This window comes from Lepidochelys olivacea (genome assembly GCF_965140295.1).
Source record: "Lepidochelys olivacea isolate rLepOli2 genome assembly, chromosome: 10".
NCBI lineage: Eukaryota > Metazoa > Chordata > Testudines > Cheloniidae > Lepidochelys > Lepidochelys olivacea.
Window position 1 is genome coordinate 60,148,415 of NC_140420.1, and position 14,409 is coordinate 60,162,823.

A 14,409-nucleotide genomic window follows, 5' to 3' on the forward strand; every position below is an offset into this window, starting at 1 on the left:
CTGGCTTAGATAAAACAATAAAACAAATTTATTAACTACAGAAAAACAGATTTTAAGTGTTTACAAGTAATGAGGCATAAAAATCAGAATTTGGTTAGAAGAAAATAAGAGGTAAAACGCAACTAATATCTAACTTAACAAGCTAAAGTTAATTCCAAGTAAAATGTCTCTCTCACCACATGATTTTGCACTTTTACTGGCTGGATGCCTTTCAGCCAGAAACTCTCCCCCAATCCAATGCTCCTTTCCTTCTCTGTCAGGCATTGTAGATGTTGTGAGCAGCAAGAAAGGGAGGAGAGATAATCTGAGGGATTTGGTCCCCTTTTTTTATAACAATTCTCTTCATTGAGAATTATCTTCTGCTGGGGTTCAGGTGACAGAGAGTCTGTGGGACGGGAACTTCCAGCTGTTTCTTTGCCAACATGTAAATTTCTCTCTCACAGCCTTCTTGCCAAAGAATGGCTGCTTAACCAGGTGATAGTCCATTTGATTATGCTGATGCCTGGCTAGCCTTTTATCTCTGGAGAACTAGTTTGAAGCGGTTTCCCTAGACTTGGAACATGTATTATACAGTAGAATTTTTTAACTTTACATGCAACGTAGTAAAATATTTTACCAGGACAACGTTCAGCAGATTATGTTTTCAAATGATACCTCACATAGCATACTTTGTACAAAATTCATCATAGTCTTGTAAAAAGGGTGAACATAAGGATACAGATGTCACAAGCATCTGAACAGTAAAGGAGATGAAGTGAGGAATATTTGGCTACATTAATTGTTACTAAAAGAATTCAGGGTGGCCTCTCTCAAATACATTTCCCCAGTCTCCAGAAACTGGTTATGAATTCACAATCTCATGGAGAGTGGGGGTAAATCCCCTGATTGAGGCATTTTACAGTCAGGATATAGCACTCTAGTTCAGCGTGGACATTCAAGTTGGCATCCATTTCACAGGTGTTTCCAGAGTTTGTATGTAGAATTAAAGAACGTCTGTTCCCTTTCTGTACAGGAGAATTTCCTGAATACTGGTGGCTCTTTGAAAGCAACATATAGGGAGAATGCATATCAAATCGATTATGGATTTTTTAAAAGGTTTTTTCAATTTAAACTAAATACATTTTTCCTTTAAAATGTAAAATGTTAAAAGTTGCATATGAAATCATGATAATCTGTGTTAAGCCTACATTTACTATTATATATTAAAATAATTTAAAAAAATAAAAAGTTGCATCAGTGAACCTTCCTCAAATGAATTAAAGAGTGCTGCTTTTTTAATTTTATACAGAATCGGGGGGAAAACATGTTTATTGAGGTCAACGCAAGCTTTATAAATAGGTTACAATGTCATGCATTGCATTAAGTATCTGTTATTTTCAGTCTTACAGTGGAGCAAATGTTACTTACATTTTTCCAAATGTAAGTATTTTCAGTTTCTGTTGTATAAAAAAGCTTTTGACTTAATTACTTTTGATTTCATTTAAGTAGTAGGTGCACAGAGAATATTTTCTTCATTTGGTCTAGTTCATTCAAATTTGAGAAACCAATTGGGAGTTGAAAAAGTTGTGTTCCTCTTTCAGATTATGACTAAAAACCAGAATGAGATCTACTAATTCTAAAAACTTGAAGGAAATGGGGCTAAATTTTCAAAGTTAGTTAGGCCATAGACACACATCTGTATCTTTAGGCACCTAAATACTTTTGAAAATCTGACCCATGGTGACCAGTAACAATTGATTAACTCCACAGTTAATATTTCCTTTGTTTAATAAATCAGTTAGTTTTAAATGCAAAACATGTTTTGATGAACTTAACTTTTTTTCTTATGTATCCAGCACTTAAGGTAATATAATTTTACTAATAAATACCATTTAAAAATGCTGGTTTTGTACATTTTTAATTGAATTCCAGCTTCCATCCAAATGCAGTTTAAAACCAATTCTGAGTATAACGTTATTATCTAGTAAATAAGAAATGCTTAATTAGAATCATAGAATATCAGAGTTGGAAGGGACCTCTGGAGGTCATCTAGTCCAACCCCCCGCCCAGAGCAGGACCAATCCCAACTAAATCATCCCAGCCAGGGCTATGTCAAGCCTGGCCTTAAAAACTTTTAAGGAAGGGGATTCCACCACCTCCCTAGGTAACGCATTCCAGTGTTTCACCACCCTCCTAGTGAAAAAGTTTTTCCTAATATCCAACCTAAACCTCCCCCACTGCAACTTGAGACCATTACTCCTTGTCCTGTCATCTGCTATCACTGAGAACAGTCTAGATCCATCCTCTTTGGATCCACCTTTCAGGTAGTTAAAAGCAGCTATCAAATCCCCCCTCATTCTTCTCTTCCATAGACTAAACAATCCTAGTTCCCTCAGCCTCTCCTCATAAGTCATGTGTTCCAGACCCCTAATCATTTTTGTTGCCCTTCCAATTTCTCCACATCCTTCTTGTAGTGTGGGGCCCAAAACTGGACACAGTACTCCAGATGAGGCCTCACCAATGTTGAACAGAGGGGAACGATCACGTCCCTCGATCTGCTGGCAATGCCCCTACTTATACACCCCAAAATGCCATTGGCCTTCTTGGCAACAAGGGCACACTGTTGACTCATATCCAGCTTCTCGTCCACTGTCACCCCTAGGTCCTTCTCTGCAGAACTGCTGCCTAGCCATTCGGTCCCTAGTCTGTAACGGTGCATTGGATTCTTCCGTCCTAAGTGCAGGACTCTGCACTTGTCCTTGTTGAACCTCATCAGATTTCTTTTGGCCCAATCCTCTGATTTGTCTAGGTCCCTCTGTATCCTATCCCTACCCTCCAGCGTATCTACCACTCCTCCCAGTTTAGACTCATCTGCAAACTTGCTGAGGGTGCAATCCAGACCATCCTCCAGATCATTAATGAAGATATTGAACAAAACCGGCTCCAGGACCGACCCTTGGGGCACTCCGCTAGATACCAGCTGCCAACTAGACATGGAGCCATTGATCACTACCCGTTGAGCCCGTCAATCTAGCCAACTTTCTACCCACCTTGTAGTGCATCCATCCAGCCCATACTTCTTTAACTTGCTGACAAGAATACTGTGGGAGACCGTGTCAAAAGCTTTGCTAAAGTCGAGGAATAACACGTCCACTGCTTTCCCTTCATCCACAGAACCAGTTATCTCATCATAGAAGGCAATTAGATTAGTCAGGCATGACTTTCCCTTGGTGAATCCATGCTGACTGTTCCTGATCACTTTCCTCTCCTCTAAGTGCTTCAGAATTGATTCCTTGAGGACTTGCTCCATGATTTTTCCAGGGACTGAGGTGAGGCTGACTGGCCTGTAGTTCTCAGGATCCTCCTTCTTCCCTTTTTTAAAGATTGGCACTACATTAGCCTTTTTCCAGTCTTCCGGGACTTCCCCCGATCGCCATGAGTTTTCAAAGATAATGGCCAATGCCTCTGCAATTACATCCGCCAATTCCTTTAGCACTCTCGGATGCAACGTATTTGGCCCCATGGACTTGTGCATGTCCAGTTTTTCTAAATAGTCCCGAACCACTTCTTCCTTCACAGAGGGCTGGCCACCTCCTCCCCATTCTGTGCTGCCCAGTGCAGCAGTCTGGGAGCTGACCTTGTTCGTGAAGACAGAGGCAAAAAAAGCATTGAGTACATTAGCTTTTTCCACATCCTCTGTCACTAGGTTGCCTCCCTCATTCAGTAAGGGGCCCACACTTTCCTTGGCTTTCTTCTTGTTGCCAACATACCTGAAGAAACCCTTCTTGTTACTCTGAACATCCCTCGTTAGCTGCAACTCCAGGTGTGATTTAGCCTTCCTGATTTCATTCCTACATGCCCGAGCAATATTTATATACTCATCCCTGGTCATTTGTCCAATCTTCTACTTCTTGTAAGCCTCTTTTTTGTGTTTAAGATCAGCAAGGATTTCACTGTTAAGCCAAGCTGGTCGCCTGCCATATTTACTGTTCTTTCTACACATCGGGATGGTTTGTCCCTGTAACCACAATAAGGATTGTTTAAAATACAGCCAGCTCTCCTTTCCCCCTCATGTTATTCCTTTCCCCCTCATGTTATTCTCCCAGGGGATCCTGCCCATCAGTTCCCGGAGGGAGTCAAAGTCTGCTTTTCTGAAGTCCACGGTCCGTATTCTGCTGCTTTCCTTTCTTCCTTGTGTCAGGATCCTGAACTCGACCATCTCATGGTCACTGCCTCCCAGGTTCCCATCCACTTTTGCTTCCCCTACTAATTCTTCCTGGTTTTTGAGCAGCAGGTCAAGAGCTCCGCCCCTAGTTGGTTGCTCCAGCACTTGCACCAGGAAATTGTCCCCTACAGTTTCCAAAAACTTCCTGGATTGTCTGTGCACCACTGTATTGCTCTCCCAGCAGATATCAGGATGATTGAAGTCACCCATGAGAACCAGGGCATGCGATCTAGTACCTTCTGCGAGTTGCTGGAAGAAAGCCTCGTCCACCTCATCCCCCTGGTCCGGTGGTCTATAGCAGACTCCCACCACGACATCACCCTTGTTGCTCACGCTTCTAAACTTAATCCAGAGACTCTCAGGTTTTTCTGCAGTTTCATACTTGAGCTCTGAGCAGTCATACTGCTCCCTTACATACAGTGCAACTCCCCCACCTTTTCTGGCCTCCCTGTCCTTCCTGAACAGTTTATACCCATCCATGACAGTACTCCAGTCATGCGAGTTATCCCACCAAGTCTCTGTTATTCCAATCACATCATAATTCCCTGACTTCGCCAGGACCTCCAGTTCTCCCTGCTTGTTTCCCAGGCTTTGTGCATTTGTATATAGGCACTTGAGATAACCCGCTGATCGCCCCTCATTCTCAGTATGAGGCAGGAGCCCTCCCCTCTCGCACGCTCCTGCTCATGCTTCCTCCCGGTATCCCGCTTCCCCACCTACCTCAGGGCTTTGGTCTCCTTCCCCTGGTGAACCTAGTTTAAAGCCCTCCTCACTAGGTTAGCCAGCCTGCTCGCGAAGATGCTCTTCCCTCTCTTCGTTAGGTGGAGCCTGTCTCTGCCTAGCACTCCTCCTTCTTGGAACACCATCCCATGGTCGAAGAATCCAAAGCCTTCTCTCTGACACCACCTGCGTAGCCATTCATTGACTTCCACGATTCGACGATCCCTACCCCAGCCTTTTCCTTCCACGGGGAGGATGGACGAGAACACCACTTGCACCTCAAACTCCTTTATCCTCCTTTCCAGAGCCACGTAGTCTGCAGTGATCCACTCAAGGTCATTCTTGGCAGTATCATTGGTGCCCACGTGGAGAAGCAGGAAGGGGTAGCGATCCGAGGGCTTGATGAGTCTCGGCAGACTCTCCGTCACATCACGAATCTTAGCCCTTGCAAGCAGCAGCTGTCTTCTCTGTTTTCCCGGTCAGGGCGGCAGATAGATGACTCAGTCCCCCTGAGGAGAGAGTCCCCGACCACCACCACCTGCCTCCTTCTCTTGGGAGTGGTGGTCGTGGAACCCCCAACCTTAGGACAGTGCATCTCATGCCTTTCAACTGGTGGAGTCTCCTTCTGCTCCCTTTCCCCAGACGTATCATCTGGGCCACTCCCCACAATGGTACCTGTGGAGAGAACATGAAAACGGTTACTTATCTGTATCTGCGTTGCTGGTACATGGACGTTCCCCCTTCTTCTGGAGGTCACGTTGCCAAATTTCATCACCGTCCTCCTGTCCCCGCTGCGCAGCCTGCTCTGAATCTTCAGAACCTTGTGCTCGAAGAAGCATATCCTGACGTCTGTCCAGGAAATCTTCAGTTTCTCTTATGCAACGCAGGGTCGATACCTGTTGCTCCAGACCTTGAACCTTCTCTTCCAATATGGAGACCAGCTTGCACTTTGTACACACAAAGTCGCTTCTGTCCTGTGGAAGAAAGACAAACATGGTACATCCAGTGCAGGTCACAACAGCTGAACACTCCCCATCCATATTACCTTCCTACTACGAGCTTCCTCAGGAGATGCAGTAATTACTCAGAGAAGTAGTTAAGATGTAAGCCTCAGTGGGCTCACCCCAGGTGAACTCCCAGGCAAACTCCTGCTGTTTGCTGCTCTGCTGTCCCCCGCTGCTCAGCTGGTTTGCTTTTGGAGCTGCCAGCTTTTTTAAACAGCCAGGCTCACCTGAAACAAAACACTCCCAACTCCCGCCCTTTTCAGCCAACCAATCAAGCACTCGCTCAAACTTTTAAGCTGCCCTCACTACAAACACCCCGATCCTCTCACCAAACACACACTCAGATACCCAGATACTCACCAACACAGATCCCAGGCAAACTCCTGCTGTTTGCTGCTCTGCTGTCCCCTGCTGCTCAACTGGTTCTCCGCCGCTCAGCTGGTTTGCAGAGCGCCGGCTTTTTTAAACAGCCAGGCTCACCTGAAACAAAACACTCCCAACTCCCGCCCTTTTCAGCCAACCAATCAAGCACTCGCTCAAACTTTCAAGCTGCCCTCACTACAAACACTCCGATCCTCTCACCAAACACATACTCACCAACACAGATCCCAGGCAAACTCCTGCTATTTGCTGCTCTGCTGTCCCCCGCTGCTCAGCTGCTCTAACAAAAAAAAGTAAAAAGAATCTGAATAAATGTATGTTGAGGCATATGATTGCTTAAATAAATGTGTATGTGCAAATTTAGTGTAAAGGCTATATTTGGTTGCACATCAATGTTAATGGTTATACCAACCAAGGGGAATCAACCTTTTTTGTAGAAAAATAACTAAAAAGTACAAATGCAAAACAAGATTACAACCAATAAAGGTTTCCTGGTTGCTGATTTAAATTAAGATTAAATTAAATCAGTTTGATTGACATCAGTGCACCCTGCTGCATATCAGCACTTGGATGGTGAATTGACTATCCCTTCCAGACTAGTCCCAGATGGGTTCTCAAAACACTTGAGATGGTGGATAAAAATAAATGATTTTTTTTTAAAAAAAAAATTTTAATGGATTTTTGTATTTAAATCGGATTTTGAGGAAAAAACTTATCTAAAGATAGTTTTAATTAAGATACATTGTAGCTCAAAGATATCTCATCATGGAATAGGGATTATAAATTTTAATTCTATAGTATGAGACAATATATTCATGTAATGTGTAAGAAAAGTTTTGTCAATGAGTTCCAATAGTTCATGGATTAGGGACCCAATCTTATGAGGTTCCAGGGGCTTCTATATAGATTATTTAGGTTAATCTTTCTATCTACCCAATGGGACTCAGTGCTCAGTCTAGAAGATACCATCAGAGATGCTTAGTTTTGCAGTTCTCAGACTGTGGATTTGTGTCTCCAGAGATAACATGCTTGTTAAGAGCAAAAATATTTTTAAGTAAATAATATATAGAGGTGAGAAATAACAGACCTCAACCCTATTGTCCCTCTGCAAATTTGTGTACACAGAGTCAATCCCTTACCTCTGTCTAAAAGTGCAAAGTTTCAAAAAGTTCAATGACTAGAAGATTTTTGGGGGCGGAATAGATTTGGACAAGAAGAAGAAGTCTGGAGATAAATGTGAGAAGGGAGGGACAGGCAGTAGAAACAAAAGTGAAACTGTTTGAGCAGCATATTCCAGAAGTCTTGAGGTCTTTCTGAGTGTAGCCTTCATTGATTTGAGATTTACCATACCATTCTCTCACTAGAAGGGAAAACCTATAATGGCAGCAAGCCATAAAAGAGATCGAGTTTGGGAATATTTTAATGAAGTTCCTCTACCTGTGGGTAAGACAGGCAAGCGGGCAAAATGCAAACAGTGCAACAAAGAAATGCAAGGCCTGGTTACCCGAATGAAACAACGTCATGAGAAGTGTTACTTCTCAGGAGGAAGCTGCATTGAAGATGATGAAAGGAACATGTCTGAACATGCAGGATAGTCAGGTTGGTAAACTTTTATTTCATACTTTTTCTTAAGGACTGCCTGTCTTCCTTCTGGACTATTCTTGAATTCTCATGTTTGAGCAAAAAATATAGGTGTTACTCTCTGGTACTATCATTTTAGATACAGTTGTGATAAAAAATAAATAGCTGGAATAGGCAGATCTTCCTCCTTTTACAATTTCACCTTTAAAGTAGTACTGAGTGTCAGTGAATTCAGTGAGTAATACTAAATGAGCAGTGTGGTGGTAATAATTAAATAACTGCATTGACTTATTTTGTTTAGGAGAATCCATCCTCAACATACAGGATTCTGAAGACTATCCACCTTCAAGATCACCATCATTTTCTATAGTTTCAGAGTTATCTGCCAATGGTAGTGTTTCAGTCTCATCATGTATGTCACATAGCCACAGTATATCACCTGTAGCAAAAAGAAAAAAAATCTCCATCATCCAGAAACAACCATAGATAAGTTTGTGATAAGAACCAGCAGATTACAAAAAGAGGTAATTGATGAAAAAATTGCCCCGTTTGTTTATGCAACCAACTCTCCTTTCCGTATGATTGAGAACCCACACTTCATTAATATGGTTCAGTCATTAAGACCAGGATACAGTCCACCGAACAGAGTATATGTCACAGGCAAATTGCTGGATAAAGTGTTTGAAAGAGAAATTGAGCAGTGTGCAAAAGGTCTAGAGCAGTGGTTCTTAACCTTTACTGCAGCCTGCACCCCTTTGGTTCTCAAAATATGTTCTCGCACCCCTTATCAAAAATCATTGAAGTAGGTCAGTTCTTTAAACCTAAATATATTTTTTTGTATATTACAGTAATTGTTAAAAAATGTAAATGTTAATGTTAATAAATACATAGGTTTGATGAAACAAAGTAGTTGTACTTATGTGCCTGTGCTTAATTTGTGTTTTTGATCATAGAATATCAGGGTTGGAAGGGACCTCAGGAGGTCATCTAGTCCAACCCCCTGCTCAAAGCAGGACCAATCCCCAATTTTTGCCCCAGATCCCAAATGGCCCTCTCAAGGATTGAACTCAAAACCCTGGGTTTAGCAGGCTAATGCTCAAACCACTGAGCTATCCCTTCCCCCCATGATTTACCTTCTAAAAAATCTGACATGTCTCGCACCCCCAGAAAGGGCATCTTGCACCCCAGGTAAAGAACCACTGGTCTAGAGGGTGAAATTGTTAACCTGAGTCTTGATAGGTGGAGCAATGTCTGCAATGATCCTGTTGTATGTGCTTGTGTGACAACAAAAGAAGGGAATGTCTTCCTTACAGAAACAATTGATACATCAGGAAATGCACACACAGCAGAATCCTTACAAGAAGTAGCAGTAAAAGCTACAACAAACTGTGAAAAAAAATTCAAATGTCTAGTACACAGCTTGGTCACAGACAATGCTGCAAATGTATCCAAGATGAGAAGAAATTATTTAGAAGAGAGTGAAGAGAGTTCCCAAGCTACATATGGTTGCAGTGCTCATTTGATTTACCTCCTAGCCAAAGACTTCAGTGTTCCAGAATAAAGGCTAATGTTGTTGAAATTGCAAAATACTTCTGTAACAACCACTTTGCAGCAGCTGCTCTGAAAAAAGTGGGAGGAACCAAGCTAACTCTCCCACAAGACGTGCGATGGAACTCAGTAGCAGACTGTTTTGAGCACAGTATCAAGAACTGGCCTAATCTGATGACAGTTTGTGAACAAAATCGTGAAAAAATAGACGGCACTGTCACAGCCCAAGTTCTCAACACTGGGCTTAAGAGAAATGTTGAACACATGCTGAGTACCCTGACACCTATTTCTGTAGCCTTGAACAAAATGCACGGAAACAGCTGTTTTATTGCTGATGCTGTTGAAATTTGGAAGGAACTGAGTGAGATCTTAAAAAGAGAAATGTGCAATGACAGAGTTAAATTACAAGCATTAAAAAAACGAATGGGGCAAGCACTATCTCCAGCTCATTTTCTTGCAAATATTCTCAATACTCGGCACCAGAGTCAAACCTTAACTGCTGAAGAAGAGGAGTTGGCTATGACATGGACAACCAGCAATCATCCCTCCATAATGCCAACTATAATAAACTTCAGAGCTAAGGGCGAACCATTCAAGAAATGTATGTTTGCTGATGATGTTTTAAAGAAAGTCACACTAGTGAACTGGTGGAAGTCACTTAAGCACTTGGATTCAGAGACTGTTGAAGTGATAATCTCACTTTTAACAGCAGTAGCTTCTTCTGCCGGTGTAGAAAGAATATTTTTTTCCTTTGGACTAATTCATTCCAAATTGAGAAATCGTTTGGGACCTGAAAAAGCAGGAAAGCTTGTTTTTCTTTTCCAGATTACGAACAAACAGGAAAATGAAAGTGAAGACAACTGAGTTAGCTGCAGAAGCCAGTATTCTAAGTTTCTCATGTTGACTTGGCTGACATAGTCGATTTAATTTTTGTTGGTTTTTTTTTTAAATATTTCATTTAACTATTTTAGTTTAAAACAATTTTAACAAAAACAAACCTGATTTTAAAAAACTTGAATGTTTAATTAAATTCAAAAATTCATATGCTTGTTTTGTTAAAATGTTATATGTTTGCTGTTGAACAAAAAAATCCAGAATACATAACGTTGTTTTAGTTAAATAAAACCATTTAAATGTCTGTCTGGTGATGTCCTCCTCCTAATACAGCATGGCAAGAAAATCCTCCAAATATTAATGATTAACCTGTTGAACTGGAGATAGTTCACTTCCCAGTGACTTCATAAATATCTGCTTCAGTTACCTTTGATAAATGAAATAACCAGACAATCATTCGTTTTCTGATATAGCTGTAAAACTATCTGAAAAGTTTTCAAAATAAATCACTTTAAAAATACACAGCGTGTACCTTCTAAAAATGAAACCTACATCTATCTCTGAGTTGTGAAGAATATGTGTATTAAGGTTATAACAACCAACAAGAATGCACTTTTATGTAGAAATCCATGATTAAATAGAGTCTTCCTGACTCGTGATTTAAATCATGATTTAAATCAATTTGATTTAAATCAAATCCAGCCTGACTTGAGAGCATGCATAACTTGAAGCGTATGATCAATGACATTAAAATCACGGGGACTATTCATATGCTTAAATTTAGGCATGTGCTTACATACTTCGTTGGAGCAGGGCTGTAGTAGCACAGTGACAGCACTTTGGAAATACATATAGATAGATTTGGTGTGAATTTTCTGTTAGGTGAATTTATCTCAGCTCTTATTTAATTTTCTTTCAACAACTGATGTTCTCAGGGGCAATCTTGATGCATGTCAGGTGCAAACTGTCCTGAAATGTTTGCTCTGGTTCAGGTAACACAAGTAGGTCAGCAGGTGTCAGCATCAACCATACTAAAAATAGAGCTTGTGGAGGCGGGGTGGATGGGCTTCTGCTGGTGCAAGTTTGTGAGGTTGTGCAGCTCTCCCAAATATTTTATCTTAGTTAGCGTTTCATTTATGATTAAGGAGCTGCAGTAAATACTCCATTGTTAAAGTTAAAAGACAATTTACACATAGGAACATAGGAATTGCCATACTGAAACAGTCCCTTGATACATCTAGTCCGGTATCCTATCTCCAAGAATGGCCAAAACCCAGTGGTTTTGACAAAGGTGCAAGAAACTTCCTAATCCTTAATAGATTGAGACTGGCTTAAGACCTGAAGCATGAGGTTTACTATCTCTTCCAAAATTTATAGTAGCAGTAACTATTATAGCTCTGGATATTCTTGTTATCCATATAAATGTCCAGTCCCTTTATGAATCTTACTGAGTTTTTTGTCTCAAATATATCCTGTAGCCGTGAGTTCCAGTGCTTAATAACTTGTGATTATTTGTGTAAAAAAAATTTTCCTCATGTTCCCTCATCATTTTCAGAGACTCCCTTTAGTCTTAAATGTCCCGTGATTATTAAGAGGAAATCAGAGAATACTTGTTTGGTGTGGAAGGTTTGAAGTAAATTGCTGAAGTACAAAAGGCTGTTCTTGAGTTATAAGGGGGAAGCTATGATTTCTTGTGCATCAAAACTTGTTCTCACTTTGTGTTTTGTGTCTCAAAAAGCATCTGGCCTGAGAAGTTCTCAATAGTTCTATTAAGGATCAGTGTAAACTTGTGCATCCTACCCAGGTAGCTCTCTTGGCTACAGAGAGCCTTTGGAATGTAAAAAGGGTGGTTGACCACGATGATCATTTGTTTAAATAAATAAATAAAATGGGAAAAATCACAGATTAATCTCCCCTCCCCTGCTATACTCTGGCTCATCCCCCTTTTCAGCCACTGGCATCTGTGGCTCATAATTTAGAGTTCCTAGCTCATAACTAGAGTTCCTACTCCGGATGGCCCTTATCTTTTCCTTGCCCATATCCAGGGCTGATACATGGCAGTGCAAATCTCCATCTCCTTCATACTGCCCCTCAGATATATGCTCCTAGCTTCAGCAGCGCTGCCAGCAGTGCCACCACAAGAAAACCATAAATGACCCTTCACTCAGTACTTCAGCCAAGGAAACTTCTTTCCATCCCTTCTAGATGAGATGGTAGTCCGAGGGAGTGAGTGGATCATTCTTGCAAGCACTCGTGAGGGCTCATGAGGACACTGCAGAAGTTCTCTCCCTCTGTGCTGTCCATAGAAGCTGATAGCTCTCGCACACCTCTCTGTCCATGGTCTGGGCACCAGACCTCTTCTTCTTTCCTCTTTGGAACCAAACTACCTTTGCTTTTTTTGCAGAGAACAGTTTGTCCATAGTGCAGATTCGAAAGAGAGCATGATTGCATGCATTCCCATAGTTGTTCTTCCCCTTCAACATTCAGCCCAGGTCACTCAAGATGTGGACAATTCAGTTCTTAAGTGAAAAAGGAATTGAGAGGTGAAGGCTGTAACATGCTGCAGCATTCCTCATGTACAGCTTTTAAACACCTGTGATGTGGAAAGGAAACCATGTTAGAACCCATTTACACAGGCATCATTTTAAGAACATGCTAGTCCTGGAACTGTTACTAAACTTTCTGAAGATCAAGGTTGTAACATGATTTGGTTACAGGTTAAAATGTGGATTAGTCCTGACTACACAGGTAAAAACAGTTGCCTGGAGGCTTTGCTGTTTGTCTCTGACTTTCAGGGACATTGTTTCCAGAGAGTATTTTTCTCAGTCTTCTGTATCTCCATCTCCCCTTCTGCATTCAATTGTCTTTTCCATTTTTCACCTTCTCCATGTTGTGTCTCCCACCCTTCTGTGCACTAGTAGCACTATTAAGCACTTCTAGCATTACCTATTACAAGCTAATATCCCTGCCACACTTGTACTGCAACTGGTGTTCGACACTGTATACTGCTGGACTCTCCCCAGACTGTTCAAGGGGATTTAAATGCTGTATAATCTGTTCAGCACGTCTTGTCCATGGCACAACCTTGTGTTTTGGAATGTGTAATTTTTAAAAGTGATATAAACATTAACAACAAAAAACAGATTGAAGATGCTTCAAAAGTATATTCACTGCCATCTACTGCCAGTTATGCAAAGGACACGCTGTCAGTATTGTGTTAACTTGGATACTGCAAAGTGGGATTTCTAGAAACAAAATGCCGATGCAAAATATTTGAGCAACAACATAAGCGTATCCAGCTTGCCCAGCACCGAGGGGGTTTATCATCAGTATTAGAAATAAATTTAATCAGTAAATAACTATTCCAAGTACAAAACCCCTCATGAATATTTTCATTGTGTCTGTGTGCATGTGCACACATGTTGCCATGTATTTATTTAGATCTAGAAATATCACACGACATACATGGCATAAATCACTTTTGTTCTTTTCACTTTCAGGAATAAAAGGGATCCCTCAACCCTCTGCTTTTATACCCACGGCTGAAAGTAATTCTTTTCAGCCTCAAGTGACAACTCTCCCATCACCAGTTGATGCCAAGCAGCAGCTACAGCGTAAGATCCAGAAGAAGCAACAGGAACAGAAACTGCAGTCTCCTTTGCCAGGAGAGTCTCCAGCAAAGAAAACGGAAGGAGCTACAGCCAATGGAGTAACAAGTATTTCTAATGGAAGTCCTGCAATCTTGTCTCCTCAGCCTATTGGTATCGTAGTGGCAGCTGTACCCAGCCCCATACCGGTAATGTGCTCCAATAGTCTTCAACCCAGACAACCTTATAAAACTGTTTTTCTCTATTTTATATTTATTCTGGAAATATTTAAGCAAATAGAAAGTTATCACAGACTAATGGCTTCCTGTTGCTATATGAATGTTGAGAGATAGATTCGGTGACCCTTCTTTTCTTGTTCCAGGGACTTTTTCTGTTGTTCCAAATAAGTGACAAAGCCAGAAATGTAAAAATTTTGTCTGATGGATGTGGATGTGTTAGAATGATACTTACACAGCACGGGCCACATTCATCCTTGGTGTAAATCAGTGACAGTGGCACTTAAACCAGGAATAATTTGGATTTTAAATGG

General features: G+C 41.3%; 1 protein-coding gene and 1 long non-coding RNA gene across 2 annotated transcripts in view; both read left to right on the top strand.

The window, feature by feature from the left end:
• RFX7 (regulatory factor X7) overlaps positions 1-14,409 on the top strand; it is a 119,120-nt gene that overhangs the window by 96,469 nt on the left and 8,242 nt on the right. The window contains exon 8 of the mRNA XM_084640804.1: positions 13,773-14,068. Within this exon, the coding sequence (XP_084496930.1) occupies positions 13,773-14,068 (296 nt within the window). The remainder of the gene's footprint in view (positions 1-13,772; positions 14,069-14,409) is intronic.
• LOC311527143 lies at positions 7,762-8,415 on the top strand. The gene is made up of 2 exons (XR_014713260.1): positions 7,762-7,908; positions 8,192-8,415. It is a non-coding gene; the product is annotated as an uncharacterized lncRNA (long non-coding RNA).